Genomic DNA, 15,317 nt, shown 5'->3' with positions numbered 1-15,317 from the left:
GTTCGCAGTGGTGTAAAGTACTTATGTAAAAAAAACTTTAAAGTACTACCTAAGTTGTTTTTTGGAGAATCTGTACTTTACTATTTATATTTTTGACAGCTTTTACACTACTTCACAGGGGCGTCAGGGTAGCCTAGTGGTTGGACTAGTAACTGGAAGGTTGCAAGTTCAAATCCCCGAGCTGACAAGGTACAAAATCTGTTGTTCTTCCCCTGAACAGTCATTGAAAATAAGAATGTGTTCTTAACTGACTTGCCTAGTTAAGTAAAATATAAAAACTACAATGTACCGTTTACTCAGTACATTTTCTCTGACACCCAAAAGTACTCGTTACATTTGGAATACTCTGCAGGACAGGAATATTCTGCAATTCATGTACTTAGGGTACTAGGGGGTAACTAGCCCCCCCCCTAAGAACAATGTATAATTGCTGACACAAAAAAAGCTACGATTGGATTGTGGATGAATATCATGCTTAGGCGAATAAACTATCAAGGGAAATAAATGGCTATAGTTTACACTTTTTAAGTTACCCAGTTATTTCATGAAATGTTGTTTTTAGAAAAGTGGAGCATTTAAAAAAAGTAACTCCCCCTGGTAGAATATTATGGCATAGGGTTTCACACAATTGTGTTCAAATCCATGTAATCCGTTTCATTTAGAAATTCTTTAGTAAGTAATACTTAAAAGCTAAGTCTAGTAGTCTTATTTTAATTATTTAAATAAAATATTGGGGGAAATGGTGTTGCACATGTCACCATTAATAGGGGCACTATGAGGAGATTTGATTTAAAGTCCCTCTTTTTAACTCACCTGCACATTCATTTTCTTTGTTCTTTCTTTGTTGTTCCTTTTCCATAAAATCCATTATGTACAATTGCACTAAATATGAATTTGAATCCCAGCAGTCTTTGAAATTACATTCAGGAGCAAAAGGGTTTCAATAGTTGTTTTCAATTCATAAAATAAATAATTCATTGGAATATAATATTGGAATGGATAATAAATAATAACATCAAATAACATTGGAAATAACATTTAATAAAAATATCGTAACTCAGTGTAACATTGGTGGCAACTCTCTTATGCTCTGCTATTGCACAATTCTAATTTGTACCTGTAGGTCACAAATAAATCTATCCCCAGTAAAATTGGAGCGCAACTCATGAGCCCACCTTTTGCACTGCTCACACCTAATCCAGTCCCCACCTGTGACTGAAAACAGGGTGAGAGATGCCAAGTGAAAAGCTCTCTCTTAAAAACTTAGATCGCTATATAGCTATATGACATAAAATGCTGTGTAAAATAGCTAAAAGGCTATACAATTGCATTAACGGTAAATCTATCAGTCACTAGTGGAAACATTTGCAACTGAAATTAAGTTAAGTTATATTTTTTTATGTATTTTAACTCAGACATTCTGGTAGTAAGGATGCTAGCTAGTACTCCTAGCAGCTTACTAACATTTCCTAGCTAGGTAACTAACATTTACTGTTAGTGAAATTGCTAGCTCACAAGTTAGCATAAACTAGCACAAACTGGGCCAGTCACTGTCTAAATGACAAATAGAAATACATTCATAACCATAAAGGGGTAACTAGCCCCCAGGGGATGGGGGAGTTACTACTTTACAAATAAAATATCTAAATGTTTAATTCTAAACAAGTGGATAATTTATCTAAAGGCTTTCCTACTTGTATATTTAAAAATTATTTGGGATCGGTGTCCCTTCCACGGGATGGTTGAGCTAATGTAGGCTAATGCATTTAGCATGAGGTTGTAAGTAACAAGAACATTTCCCAGTACATAGACATATCTGATATTGGCAGAAAGCTTAAATTCTTGTTAATCTAACTGCACTGTGCAATTTACAGTAGCTATTACAGTGAAAGAATACCATGCTAATGTTTGAGGAGACTGCACAATTTTGAACATGAAAAGTTATTAATAAACAAATTAGGCACATTTGGGCAGTCTTGATACAAAATTTTGAACAGAAATTCTATGGTTCCTTGGATCAGTCTAAAACTTTGCGTATACACCCAAATCTAAATTGCACCTGGGCTGGAATAATATATTGTAGCCTTTCATTGCATTTCAAAAGTGATGGTCAAAAAATACAAAAGAACGGTTGTTTTTTTCTTTGTATTATCTTATACTAGATATATTGTGTTATATTCTCCTACATTCCTTTCACATTTCCACAAACTTCAAAGTGTTTCCTTTCAAATGGTACCAAGAATATACATATCCTTGCTTCAGGGCCTGAGCTACAAGCAGTTATATTTGGTTGTCATTTTTGGCGAAAATTGAAAAAAAGGGGGGATCCTTAAGAGGTTTAAAAACACATATATAGATCTAACTTCATTGGAACATTCAAAATTTCAAAAAATTGGATCAACTTGTTTTGTTGAAATATCTCCAAAAGTTGTGATGACACAGAGGACATTTTTTGTTCAGCGAGAACAGTAACAGACAGGGAAAATGTTGGGGAGAGAATTTGGTGACATCTAGTGATCTTTATGTGAATTACAGGGGGAGGGGAAGTTACACCGGAGGGCCAATTACCCCCTACTACCCTATCAAGAGAACATCTCTGGTCATCCCTTCTACCTCTGATCTGGTAGACACACTAAACCCTGGCTATATTTAAAATTGTGCCTTCAGGCTTGCTTAAAATATGTGAAATTATTAATACTTTTACTTTTGATACGTAAGTATATTTTAAGCAATTACATTTACTTTTGACACTTAAGTATATTTAAAACCAAATACTTTTAGACTTTTAATAAAGTAGTATTTTACGAGGTGACTTTCACTTGAGCCATTTTTAATGAAGGTATCTTTATTTTTACTGGAGTATGACAATTGGGTACTTTTTCCACCACCGAATGGTCGACGACTAGTTTCACACTGCTAGGTCTGGGGACTTTTCTCATGTGAGCAAAGGTCAGTGCTTCATCCTCTCGCCTGCGTGACACGAAACCTGTCAAGTGGTGGAGTGTGTCAATTCATTTGTAAGCAAAAGGAAATCGATCCTACCCTTCTCAATAGCCTCCTTTTGGCGAAGAAGTACACATATTCTACAGAGGAAAAGGTTTGATATCTGCCACACCCCCTTTGAATCAGATGTTGTATTGTCAGAGGAGAAAAGCATGCACACATTTAAAAACGATACGCCAATATCGAGTTGTTGATCCACCTACATCACCAGTGGTTGATTTCGTTACCGGTTGGGATACTTAGACAAGACAACATTGTTATATATGAAATAGTGGCATTGTAATTATTTTTCCTAGAGTGCTACCACGATTTATGTTGTATTCCACTTCACACCTGTAGGTGTTGGCTTTAAAGCAGAGAACCATTATGCATTTTAAGCACCATTAGCCAGTAGTTTATATTAGGCCCTGTACACTTGACAATGGCCATCAAAAGTAAACTTACTCCCTATGATCTAAACATTAACCCTAAATATGAAAGACATTTCCTAATTCATCCCTAGAGTGACTTAGTTGTGCACAGAAGCAACCCCTAGAGTGACTTAGTTGTGCACAGAAGCAACCCCTAGAGTGACTTAGTTGTGTACAGAAGCGACCCCTAGAGTGACTTAGTTGTTCACAGAAGCAACCCCTAGAGTGACTTAGTTGTTCACAGAAGCGACCCCTAGAGTGACTTAGTTGTTCACAGAAGCGACGCCTAGAGTGACTTAGTTGTTCACAGAAGCAACCCCTAGAGTGACTTAGTTGTTCACAGAAGCGACCTCTAGAGTGACTTAGTTGTTCACAGAAGCGACCCCTAGAGTGACTTAGTTGTTCACAGAAGCGACCCCTAGAGTGACTTAGTTGTTCACAGAAGTGACCCCTAGAGTGACTTAGTTGTTCACAGAAGCGACCCCTAGAGTGACTTAGTTGTTCACAGAAGCGACCTCTAGAGTGACTTAGTTGTTCACAGAAGCGACCCCTAGAGTGACTTAGTTGTTCACAGAAGCGACCCCTAGAGTGACTGAGTTGTTCACAGAAGCGACCTCTAGAGTGACTGAGTTGTTCACAGAAGCGATGAAAGGCGTCATTCACAGGGGGTCTGGTAATTTCTCCTTGTATGGCTTTATCGTGTGGTCATATTCAGTACTTGAGCTCATAACTGAGATGCAAGCAGCTTACATCAAACAAGGGTCTTGATAATATTACTGAACATAAATATAAACTCGACCTGCAACAATTTCTAAGATTTGTTACGGTTCATCAAAGGAAAATCAGTAATTTTTTAATTATTTGTATTTAACTAGGCAAGTCAGTTAAGAACAAATTCTTATTTACAGTGACAGCCTACGGCGGCCAAACCTGGACGATGCTGGGCCAATTGTGCGCCACCATATTGGACTCCTAATCACGGCCGGATTTGATGCACCCTGGATTCAAATCAGGGACTGCAGTGATGCCTCTTGCACTGAGATGCAGTGCCTTAGACCGCTGTGCCACTCGGGAGCCAAATTGAATTGAGATAAATTCTTCAGGCCCAAATCTGTGGGTTTCACATGACTGGGAATAGAGATATGCATCTGTTGGTTACAGATACATTAAAAAAGATAGGAACGTGGATCAGAGAACCAGTCAGCACCTGGTGTGACCACTATTTGTCTCATGCAGCGCGACAAATCTGCTTCGCATAGAGTTGATCATGCTGTTGATTGTGGCCTGTGGAATGTTATCCCACTCCTTTTCAATGGCTCTGCGAATATGCTGGATATCAGTGGGAAATGGAACACGCTGTCATATACATCGACCCAGAGCATCCCAAACATGCTCAATGGGTGACATGTCTGGTGAGTATGCAGGCCATGGAAGAACTGGGGCATTTTCAGCTTCCAGGAATTGTGTACAGATCCTTGCAACATGGGGCTGTGCATTATCATGCGGAAACATGAGGTGGTGGGGGCGGATGAATGGTATGACAATGAGCCTTAGGATTTCATTATGGAATCTCTGTGAATTCAAATTGACATCGATAAAATGCAATTGTGTTCGTTGTCTGTAGCTTGCCTGCCCATACCACAACCCCACCACCGTGGGGCACTCTGTTCACAACATTGACATCAGCAAACCGCTCACCCACACTGCGCAATAAAGGTGGTCTGCATTTGTGAGGCCGGTTGAATGTACTGCCAAATTCTCTAAAACGACCTTGCGGGTGGCTTATTGTAGAGAAATTGACACTAAATTATCTGGCATCAGCTCTGTTGGACATTCCTGCAGTCAGCAATTCAATTGCAAGCTCCATGTCCTCGTCTGTCCTCAGTTGCAACATTCAATTCCAAACAGCCTTAGGAAGCAATGTCAGCACAAGAACTGTTCGTTGAGAGCTTCATGAAATGGGATACCATGGCCGAGCAGCCGCACGCAAGCCTATGATCACCATGTGCAATGCCAAGAGTTGGCTGGAGTGGTGGAAAGTTTGCCTCCATTGGACTCTGGAGCAGTGAAGCTTCACCATCTGGCAGTCCGACGGACGAATCTGGGTTTGGCGGATAACAGGAGAACGCTACTTGCCCGAATATACAGTATATACAGTATATATATAAATAAATAAATATATATATATATATATATATATAGTAAAATCTTTGAGATTGTTACATGTTGTGTTTTTATTTTCGTTCACTGTAGGAGGAAAAATTTAAATTGGCCGTTACTATGAAGTGTCCTGCACATTTTTGATGTGGGCCATAAACTCATGTGTATCCTCCACCATGGACAGTGATTTACAACACAACAACTCTTTGTAATCTGAGGCAGGCACATGGTTAAAACGCATGGACATAATTTCAAGCTTGTACATGTATCTGTGAAATTTAGAAGGCATGAACAATTAGCTGGTACCGGCTGACAAAGCACCTATTATAGGTTGTCCATTTAAAGACTGTCCACATTTCTAAACGTTTTAGTCCTGAAGTATCCTACACCATCTGCCTCTTCACAAGTGCAAATGTATCGGTAAATATTATGTGTTGTATGTGTAATATTTGGGCAAATAATTCGAATTACATTGCAGTACATTCAACATCATTTTGTGAACTTCTGGTTTATGATTTCAGAAAAATAATTGCGTTGGTCATGTCACTTCCACTGATTCTGAGCCCCCAGGTTTTTGGGCTCGTGACAGACGGTTTGATCCATCTGAGTAGGTTTACTTTTACGCATAGACAACATTATTTCAATACAACACTATTTTAACAAAATGTACACTAAACACATATAATTTTTACATTTTTACTCAGAGAATATTACAGGCAAGCTCAGCTTCATTCAGAGGGATGGAAATGTGACCTATCTGCGGGACAAGGAGCTGGCCACTGAAGTTCCAACCGAGACAAAGTTTGAACTGTTCGATCCAAGGAACACTTTACGCACTGCCAGATTCAACTATACCTGGGACTTCGGCAACGGGTAGGCCTATGTGGACTGCCTGTTTATCATCGAATGTATGTTTTGTAGTTTAGCTATACATTTAAATATTATGTGGTTGTTTCATTTGTTATTTATTTATTCGATGTTGTGTGATGCTGTTTTTTTACTGTAAGGATTACTGTGGTTTCTGTTGTCTTGTCAGTGTTGAATGAATTCCATCGGGGACCACGTTAGAAACAAGTGGAAATGCTTTAACCTGTTATCCCTGGGTTGTCCTCAATGAATAATTTTGCTCAATAAATCATCAATCAATATTCTGGTTCTGTAAGAGAGGTGCTGAAGGGATCGGAGCCGTCTGTGCACTATAACTACTCATCCCCTGGAAACTACACTCTGCGGCTGAGAGTTGGGGCCCAAGTGAACAAAACCTCTACTCCAGTAACTGGGGTACACACCATGGACGTTACAGTTTTGGGTAGGTAGACAGAATACACATCATTGTTGTTCATAATTATCTGGTTTGAAATAGTAGAGCTTTTAAATATCACATTAGGTTTACCATACAGTAAGTGACACCACAACACCAATGTAGGTGTATTGCACATCTCTGCTATTTTCCAGACGCCATCAGAAATATTGAGTTGAGCCCTTTGAGTTTCCAGGTTTCCAGAAACAACAGTCTGGTTGTTCATGTGGATGGAAGGTGGGTACAATTTCTCAGTAGGCCACACAATTAACACACACAACATACTAAACATGTATAACACATCAAATAATCAGCTCATTTATTCTCTCTCTCCTCTCTCTGTTTCCTAGTCTTCCAATGTGGGTGTGTTGTATTTATTCTCATCATCTCTCTCTCTCTCTAGTCCTCCCATGTGGGTCTGTTGGAGGTTCCTACAGAACTGTGTATCAGCAACCCCTACAGGCTGCCACCTGACCATGCTGTATGAGAACACCATGACACTGAACCACACCTTCACAGCTTTAGGAGTCCACTGTCTGGACATCAGCGCCCGCAATGACATCAGCAAACTGCAGACCTCCTACAACATCTTTGTGAGGAGAGATCGTAAGTCTGGTGTTATCATGTGGTCTGTGGAGATTTGGTCCACATTAGTCACGCAAGGCAGAAGCTACAGGATAGTACAGTACAGTACACACTTTGTACTCTCACTTTTTTGGGAAGGCCCAAAAAATTATCAAAGACTCCACCCAAGTCATACTGTAGACTTTTCTTTCTGCTACCACGGCAAGCAATACCCGAGCTCCAAGTCTAGGACCAAAAGGCAGCTCCTACCCCCAAGCCATAAGACTGCTGAACAATTAATCAATTGGTCACCCGGACTATTTACATTGACACGCCCACCTCCCTTTATTTTTACACTGCTGCTACTCGCTGTTTATTATCTATGTATAGTCACTTTACCCCTAACTACATGTACAAAATAACTTGAGTAACCTGTACTTGTATATAGCCTCATTATTGTTATTTTTATTGTGTTACCTATTTTTATTTAGCTATTTTTATATTATTTAGTACATATTTTCTTAACTCTATTTCTTGAACTGTATTGTTGGTTAAGGGCTTGTAAGTAAGCATTTCACGGTAAGGTCTACGACCTGTTGTATCCGGAGCATGTGACAAATACATTTTGATTTGATTTGAATACAGTATAGACTGTTTGATATGGTACAAATGATCCATCTATTAGTACAGTGTCCCTCAGCAGTTCTGGTGGCACAAGAGGTTTTGATGAGAATTTATCTCTTTAGATTTCATGGTTCTTCCTGTAATCTTCAGCTGAACCGAGTGATAGTGTGTTCAGAGAAATGAAAAGACGTCAGTGGGACAGTGGGCAGGGTTGAGGAATGTAGCTAAGGAGTTCTGGAGGAGAGCAATTTAACAGCAGGACCCACACCCCATACTGCATTTGTCTCCTGTGGTGAATTGATTTGTGCTGGATGGTATCGTTACAGAGGAGTTTCAGGAAGCTTGTGACCTCATTTTAATGCATAACAAATAGATTGTTTGAAACCAGACTACCGAAAGAAGGATGGTTTGTTTAAATAGGAACATGATTCAAAGTTGAGACGTTCTAATAATCATGTATGCAGATACTCGGGAGTATGACAGTCACTAATTGGGAGATAATTGTGAAAGAAAATCAATTCTGCTTGTAGAACTTATGACCAGTATTCAAGCTTGTCTAACTGCATCATGTAATACTGTAATATTACAGTATGTGAAGTGTTTTCCATTCCTATAACTATGGTCAAAACAGTTCTCTCTTTGTCTCCTTATAGCCTCTTTTAACCTGCTCTTCATCATGATGTGTGCTTGGATTGTCTTGGCAATCCTCGCCTTCATCACTGTTATGGCCTGTCGCCACAAGAAAGGACGCAACAGCAATCCACAGGTAAGAAGGAGACTGATAGAGGGACTTGTTGAAGAATGTTATGCTCTGTTTCTATACTCCTCCTAAAGATATGAGGCTATTCTACAATGTAGCCACAAACGGTTGATCTACATGTATACCTAACATATTGACTTAGGATCAATTCAAAAACTTGGTCGTAACCATAGAAAGCACAGTCAAGCAGTTTTGTAGTTTTTATTTAATTTTTTATTTAACCTATATTTATACAGATTTTTCTCATTGAGATAAAATCTATTTTTCAAAAGAGACCTGGTCCAACAGCAGCAGATAAAACAACTTGCATACACTAACACAACATTGAACGAAACTATAGACACACATACAGTACAACAATTACATATTACGTAAAGAAACAGGACTCAGAGTTGACTCAGACTAGTAGTGACTTTAGTAGTGACTTTGTTTTCAGAAAATCTTTTCCTTTTGCATAATTGAACATACTGGCTAAAAAACGGTTGAACCACAGCTTTTAGCATGACAAAGGGACTCGTGACTCGAGTATGAAGGACTCGAGGTTTACTGGACTCTACATTTACTTTTAGTTATTTATTTAACCTTTATTTAACTAGGAAAGTCAGTTAATAACAAATTATTATTTACAATGACGGCATACATCACTGCTGTCAAATGATAGGGGTTTGCACAGTGTATTTGTTCTTGTTCAGTATAAAATTACTAATAAATATTCAGACAATGCAGCCCTACAAACTCCAAAAAACACTTGTGTGTCAGCGTAAATATGTATTTTTTATTTTACAGATGTCTAAGTCCAGTAACGCCACTTACTCCAGTATGAACATGGAACTGCAGCCACAACAGGACATCCCTGATATCAGTAGTGATCTCTATGTGTCCAGGCCAAAGAACGAAGAGGTCCAACCCCTTCTACAGCACGGGACCAGATCTGTCGCCAAATCCTACCGCAACTAGTCTTCATTTATACACTTTGATTTGAGCTTGTTAATAGTTTGCTATCAATGTATAGTTTGAGATTAATATACATTACCAGTCAAAAGTATGGACACACCTAATCATTACAGGATTTTTCTTTATGTTGACTATTTTCTACATTGTAGAATAATAGTGAAGACATCAAAACTATGAAAGAACACATATGGAATCATGTAGGGGGATTTGTTGGATCCCCTATGCCGATAGATGAGACCTGCTAGTAACCCTGTAGGGAACGGTTCTGATGGCTATTACTTCAAGATACTGGCTGTCAACATCTATAGAACATGTTTACAAAATGATTGGATTTTTATGGAATGCCAAGAAAGTCAATGATGAAAGTAAAGATAAATCAAGTGTCTGTCAGCAAGAAGTCTTGTTATATTTACATTGTTATACATTGTTTTTGTCCCCCAAAATTGATGTATTTGTTGGGTAATCGACATCTGTCGCCTTTATTTCTACATATTTATCTTGCTGCTCATGACTACCAAAAGGTACCATCGTTATTTATTTGAATGGTATCTTACAATACAATCTAACTTGAGATGTAGGCCTTCTTCATGTTATATACCCACAATCATTAAATAATATGAATTGTTATTTTATGTAATTTTTCTATTTTTACCATTTTATGGTATAATATACCTCAATTGAACAATGTAGAGACAGGATAGAAGATTAGTCAATCGGGAATTGTCGTTGACTCATTTCACTACGCTAGGTCTGAGGCCTTTTCTCTCTGTATGAGACCAGGATGCAACCGGCAATAAGGGTTGGGTGCTGACTCACTGGCTCACACTCCCGGAGCAATTCTTGTTATTTAATTTGGATGCATTTAAATGACAGTGGGCTTACTTTAAAATCAATTCAGTCTACCATTTGGAGTGTGCTTACCTCCTCCATTACCTACAGTACCAGTCAAAAGTTTGGACACACCTACTCATTCAAGGGGTTTTCTTTATTTTTACTATTTTCTACATTGTTGAATAATAGTGAAGACATCAAAACTATTAAATAACACTTATGGAATCATGTAGTAACCAAAGAAGTGTTAAACAAATCAAAATATATTTTATTTTTGAGATTATTTAAAGTAGCTACCCTTTGCCTTGATGACAGCTTTGCACACTCTTGGCATTCTCTCAACCAGCAGAACGTGGAATGCTTTTCTGACAGTCTTGTAGGAGTTCCCACGTATGCTGCTTTTTCTTGACTCTGCGGTCCAACTCATCCCAAACTCTCTCAATTGGGTTGAGGTCGGGTGATTGACGAGACCAGGTCATCTGATGGAGCACTTCATCACTCTCCTTATTGGTCAAATATACCTTACATAGCCTGGAGGTGTGTTGGGTTATTATCCTGTTGAAAAATTAATTATAGTCCCACTAAGTGCAAACCAGATGGGATGGTGTATCGCTGCACAATGCTGTGCCAGCCATGCTGGTTAACTGTGCCTTGAATTCTAAAGAAATCACTGACAGTGTCACCAGCAAAGCACCCCCAAATCATCACGCCTCCTTCTCCATGCTTCACTGTGGGAACCACACATGCTGATGTAACAGTTGTTAAAGTACTTTGTGAATTTCACCAGGTTCATATATTAATATAGCATGTTGATTTGTTATAATGCATGCCTGCATCCTGGAAATAGGGGAGTGTGTACTTCCGTTTTGCCCTGCGTGCTCCTGCTCAAATCATTTTGATGCACTATGAGAGGTAGACTCTTGATTCTTTTAAGCACAAAGTCATACACACAGTGTTTTGTTCATGAATAATGATGTATATTTAGAGGTTACTCATAAGTGGATGCTATTGTTAAGATGCAATTGTAATTGTACTTTTTAGGATGATATTAATATTTTGAATTCAACATTGCCTGTGGTTACTAGCTAGCTATTGTATGTGTGAACAATGGCTAGCTCCTCGAATGATCCCAGTCCCTTTTATTGTGTGTCTATTGTAGAAAGAGGCAACGATTCACGGAACATATGTGCTCTACAAACGTTTTGTCTTTTCTTTCTGATGCAGATGCAGAGAGTGAATTCTGATTCATTTAAACAATCTGATCTCCAAAGTCCACATCTATAGTCTCAATCAACCACACACAATACAGCGGTGCAGTACAACACTGGTTACAAGGAGATCATCCATTCACCTATTCTGCGTCTTACAAAGACACAGCGGTTGGAACCAAAAATCTCAAATTTGGACTCACCAGACCAAAGGTCAGATTTCCACTGGTCTAATGTCCATTGATCGAGTTTCTTGGCCCAAGCAAGTCTCTTGTTTTATTGGTGTCCTTTAGTAATTGTTTCTTTGCAGCAATTCAACCTACGGCTGGGCGGTATACCGTATTGATGCAGGGACCGTGTTTTTACTTGACCTTCTATACCGGTATTTGAATGTTTGGTTTGTTAAATGTTATAAGCCATGTGTACTGTACTGTCAATTTTTATGGTTTACTTCACTACTTGAGTCATCTCTCTCCACATTCTCGCCGTGCCACTTTCCACACAGACCTAGCCACGCACCCTGTTACTCAAGGAGCGCATTTGATGTTCCTCAACCGCTAGACATTTGCGTTCAGTCTGCATGGTCAATGCAGCAGATGCAACAATGTTGACGACAACAATGCTGTTGTCACTTTGCTTCTTAATATAAATCCACTAGTGTTCTATAATGACACTATTAGTTTGTGTTTCTTACATCAGCAAACAGCTAGTTTGTCTTTTCTTAGCAAGTTGCTCTAAATCTTGTGAGACGCTAATTGTTAGCCGCTAATGCTAATAGCTAGCTAATAAATGTACTGAGTAAGAGCAAACATAGCTAGCTAATACAGCCTGATAATACCAGTGATGGTGTAGACCTAAATCAGCATGTTGTTTGTGCGACAGTATCTTCTAAATCAAAGAGGAATATGCAAAGCAAGAATATGTTAGCTAACGTGAACTCACCCCATTCCGTACAAATGTAACATTCAAACGAGGCTACAAAGAAAACTAATGGGACTGTAGCGACTGTGTTGACGTCAAAATCGGAGGTGTGAACTAGGTTTCTATTCAAGCGTTGATCGACATGGTAATGGCTCCATAGTATTGGAGAAAAGTTGAAAAAACTGACCCTCCGTTACATCTTGACGTGTCATGACGTAACGTACAGCACGCATAAAGCAACTATTTCTGTCTTACAATCTCTCTCCACCAGGTGTAGCACTTCTATCATCCTTTAAAAAAAAGAAATGGACAGTGACGGGGTAAGGGGGGATACCTAGTCATTTTTTCGTCATCATTGCATGCGCTCATCATTTTCAAAGCCGCTGTTTACTTCTAAGATCACTTTAGCACCGCCCTAAAAACCTGATTCAAATTTGACACAAACCTTCAAATAGGTATGGAATGACACATTATATAAACTCTTTATAGTGTTTTATTTACATTTTAGAGGCGATAAGGTGATAAGTTGGACAGATCGAGTGAAAAAAAGCAATTTTCCCACACAACATCTCTCCTTCTCACTATCACGCATTAGTTTCGCATCCCCACCCGCCATTTTTTTTTAAACCCGACGGGGCTCATTGCCTGCTTGAATTATGCAGAAAAGGGCAGCGTTTAGGTCATGTAATTGATTCTGTTGGAAAGGGGAGAAATTGTGCTTTACAATGGTATTGACATTACAGTTGATCTGGAAGTCTTACGTTTTTGGGGCGCTAAAATAAGGGCAATTGTATGGACCAAGGCGATGTACGAGTTTACGTGAGTTTACGTTACATGATGTAGCTAAGAGAAAACATGCAATGTAGCCAACGCTTATAGGGACCCCTAGGAAACACGTATCACCACTTTAGTACCTACCCTGTCACAATAACACCTCCCTGGCATTTTAATTTGTTGTCATCTCAAACAACACTGTATTCAAAGTGCCCACTATTATAATTAGAATAGTCATTCTATTTCCATGATTCCAACAGTTTTACTATAATTCGCAAGTCAAATCGCAATTGCAACATTTGCTTAAAAATAAGTCCTAGATTATTTGCCTATATCGTGCAGCCCTACGTGTGGAAATTATCTCAATTGAGCGGTGGTGTAAAGTACTTCAAAGTATATTTACTTAAGTCCTTTAATTTGGTATCTGTACTTTACTTTACTATTTTTGACAACTTTTACTTCACTTCATTCCTAAAGAAAATACTGTACCTTTTACACAAAACATTTTCCCTGACACCTAAAAGTACTCGTTACATTTTGAATGCTGAGCAGGACAGGAAAATGGTCCAATTCACACACTTGTCAAGAGAAAATCACTGGACATCTACTGCCTCTGATCTGGAGGACTCACTAAACGCAAATGCTATGTTTGTAAATTATGTCTGAGTGTTGGAGTGTGCACCTGGCTATCCATAAATTTAAAAAAGAAAGAAAATGGTTCCATCTGGTTTGCTTAATATAAGGAATTTGAAATGATTTACACTTTTACTTTGATACTTAAGTACATTTGATCAATTACATTTACTTTCAATACTTAAGTATATTTAAAACCAAATAATTTTAGACTTTTATCAAGTAGTATTTTACTGGGTGACTTTTACTTGAGTCATTTTCTATTAACGTATCTTTACTTTTACTCAAGTATGACAATTGGATACTTTTTCCACCACTGCAATTGAGTTCAAGAAATGCAGAAATGACAAAAGTGCTGAAATTTGTTTTGGTTGAAGTTCAATTGAACAGTATAAAACAATCAGATTGGAGAAAGACTCATTGAAATCACTTAGAATGTATGTGTTGCCACTCTAGGATCATTCACTACTCATAAAGCAAATGTAGAACTTTTATTATTTAACAACTAAAAATACCGTCAAATACTGTCATACCGTCCAATTTAAAAAAAATACCATGACACAATATTTTGGCCATATCACCCAGCACTACCCTGAATTGTGAATTTCTGACCCCCTCTTGTCAAGATCAGTGGTGGCTTCATAGTACTTCGCCTGGTTGGAAAGATAAAAGAAAATGTTGTCGGGGGATGCCATTAAAGTGGAAGCTAGATACAAACAGAAAGCTGCTACAATAAGAGTTAGCTAGCTAACTTAGATAATGTTAGCTAAATAAAACTGCCTGGCTGAGGTAAATAAGTAGCTAGCAATGTCAATATAAAATCCATCTAAAAACAGCTTAAATTATTTATTCCTATTAAACAATATTTTCTTATATAAAGACAAATATATGGTAAAGAAATAGTGTTCTCTTTCAAGGCTTTTCGGTCCTATGAAGCAGCAGGTAATCAGCAGGTTGTCACCGTCAAAATCACCGTTCTTGGGGAGAAATTCTGAGGTAATATTAATGATATAATGTTTTTGCCATATCGTCCAGCCCTAATTCAACCATGAAGGCTTGATTCATGCAGGCTCCTCTGAACAGTTGGTTGAGATGTGTCAGTTACTTGAACTATGTCAATCATTTATTTGGCCTGCAATTTCTGAAGCTGGCAACTTTAATGAACTTATCCTGCA

The 15,317-nt window shown here is 38.4% G+C and overlaps 1 protein-coding gene across 1 annotated transcript; it reads left to right on the top strand.

Annotated features, from left to right (window-relative positions):
• Positions 1-5,959: 5,959 nt before the first annotated feature.
• On the top strand, positions 5,960-9,900 carry LOC112261360 (transmembrane protein 130-like). Its single transcript, XM_024436636.2, has 8 exons — positions 5,960-5,993; positions 6,095-6,180; positions 6,278-6,446; positions 6,737-6,882; positions 7,029-7,110; positions 7,277-7,479; positions 8,715-8,827; positions 9,608-9,900. The coding sequence occupies exons 1-8, from the start codon at positions 5,986-5,988 to the stop codon at positions 9,776-9,778; spliced, it is 978 nt and encodes a 325-aa protein (XP_024292404.2). The 5' UTR covers positions 5,960-5,985; the 3' UTR covers positions 9,779-9,900.
• Positions 9,901-15,317: the final 5,417 nt, after the last annotated feature.

This window comes from Oncorhynchus tshawytscha, linkage group LG27 (genome assembly GCF_018296145.1).
Source record: "Oncorhynchus tshawytscha isolate Ot180627B linkage group LG27, Otsh_v2.0, whole genome shotgun sequence".
NCBI classification, from domain to species: domain Eukaryota; kingdom Metazoa; phylum Chordata; class Actinopteri; order Salmoniformes; family Salmonidae; genus Oncorhynchus; species Oncorhynchus tshawytscha.
Note: the sequence above shows the minus strand (reverse complement) of the source record. Positions and strands in the feature narration are given on the sequence as shown.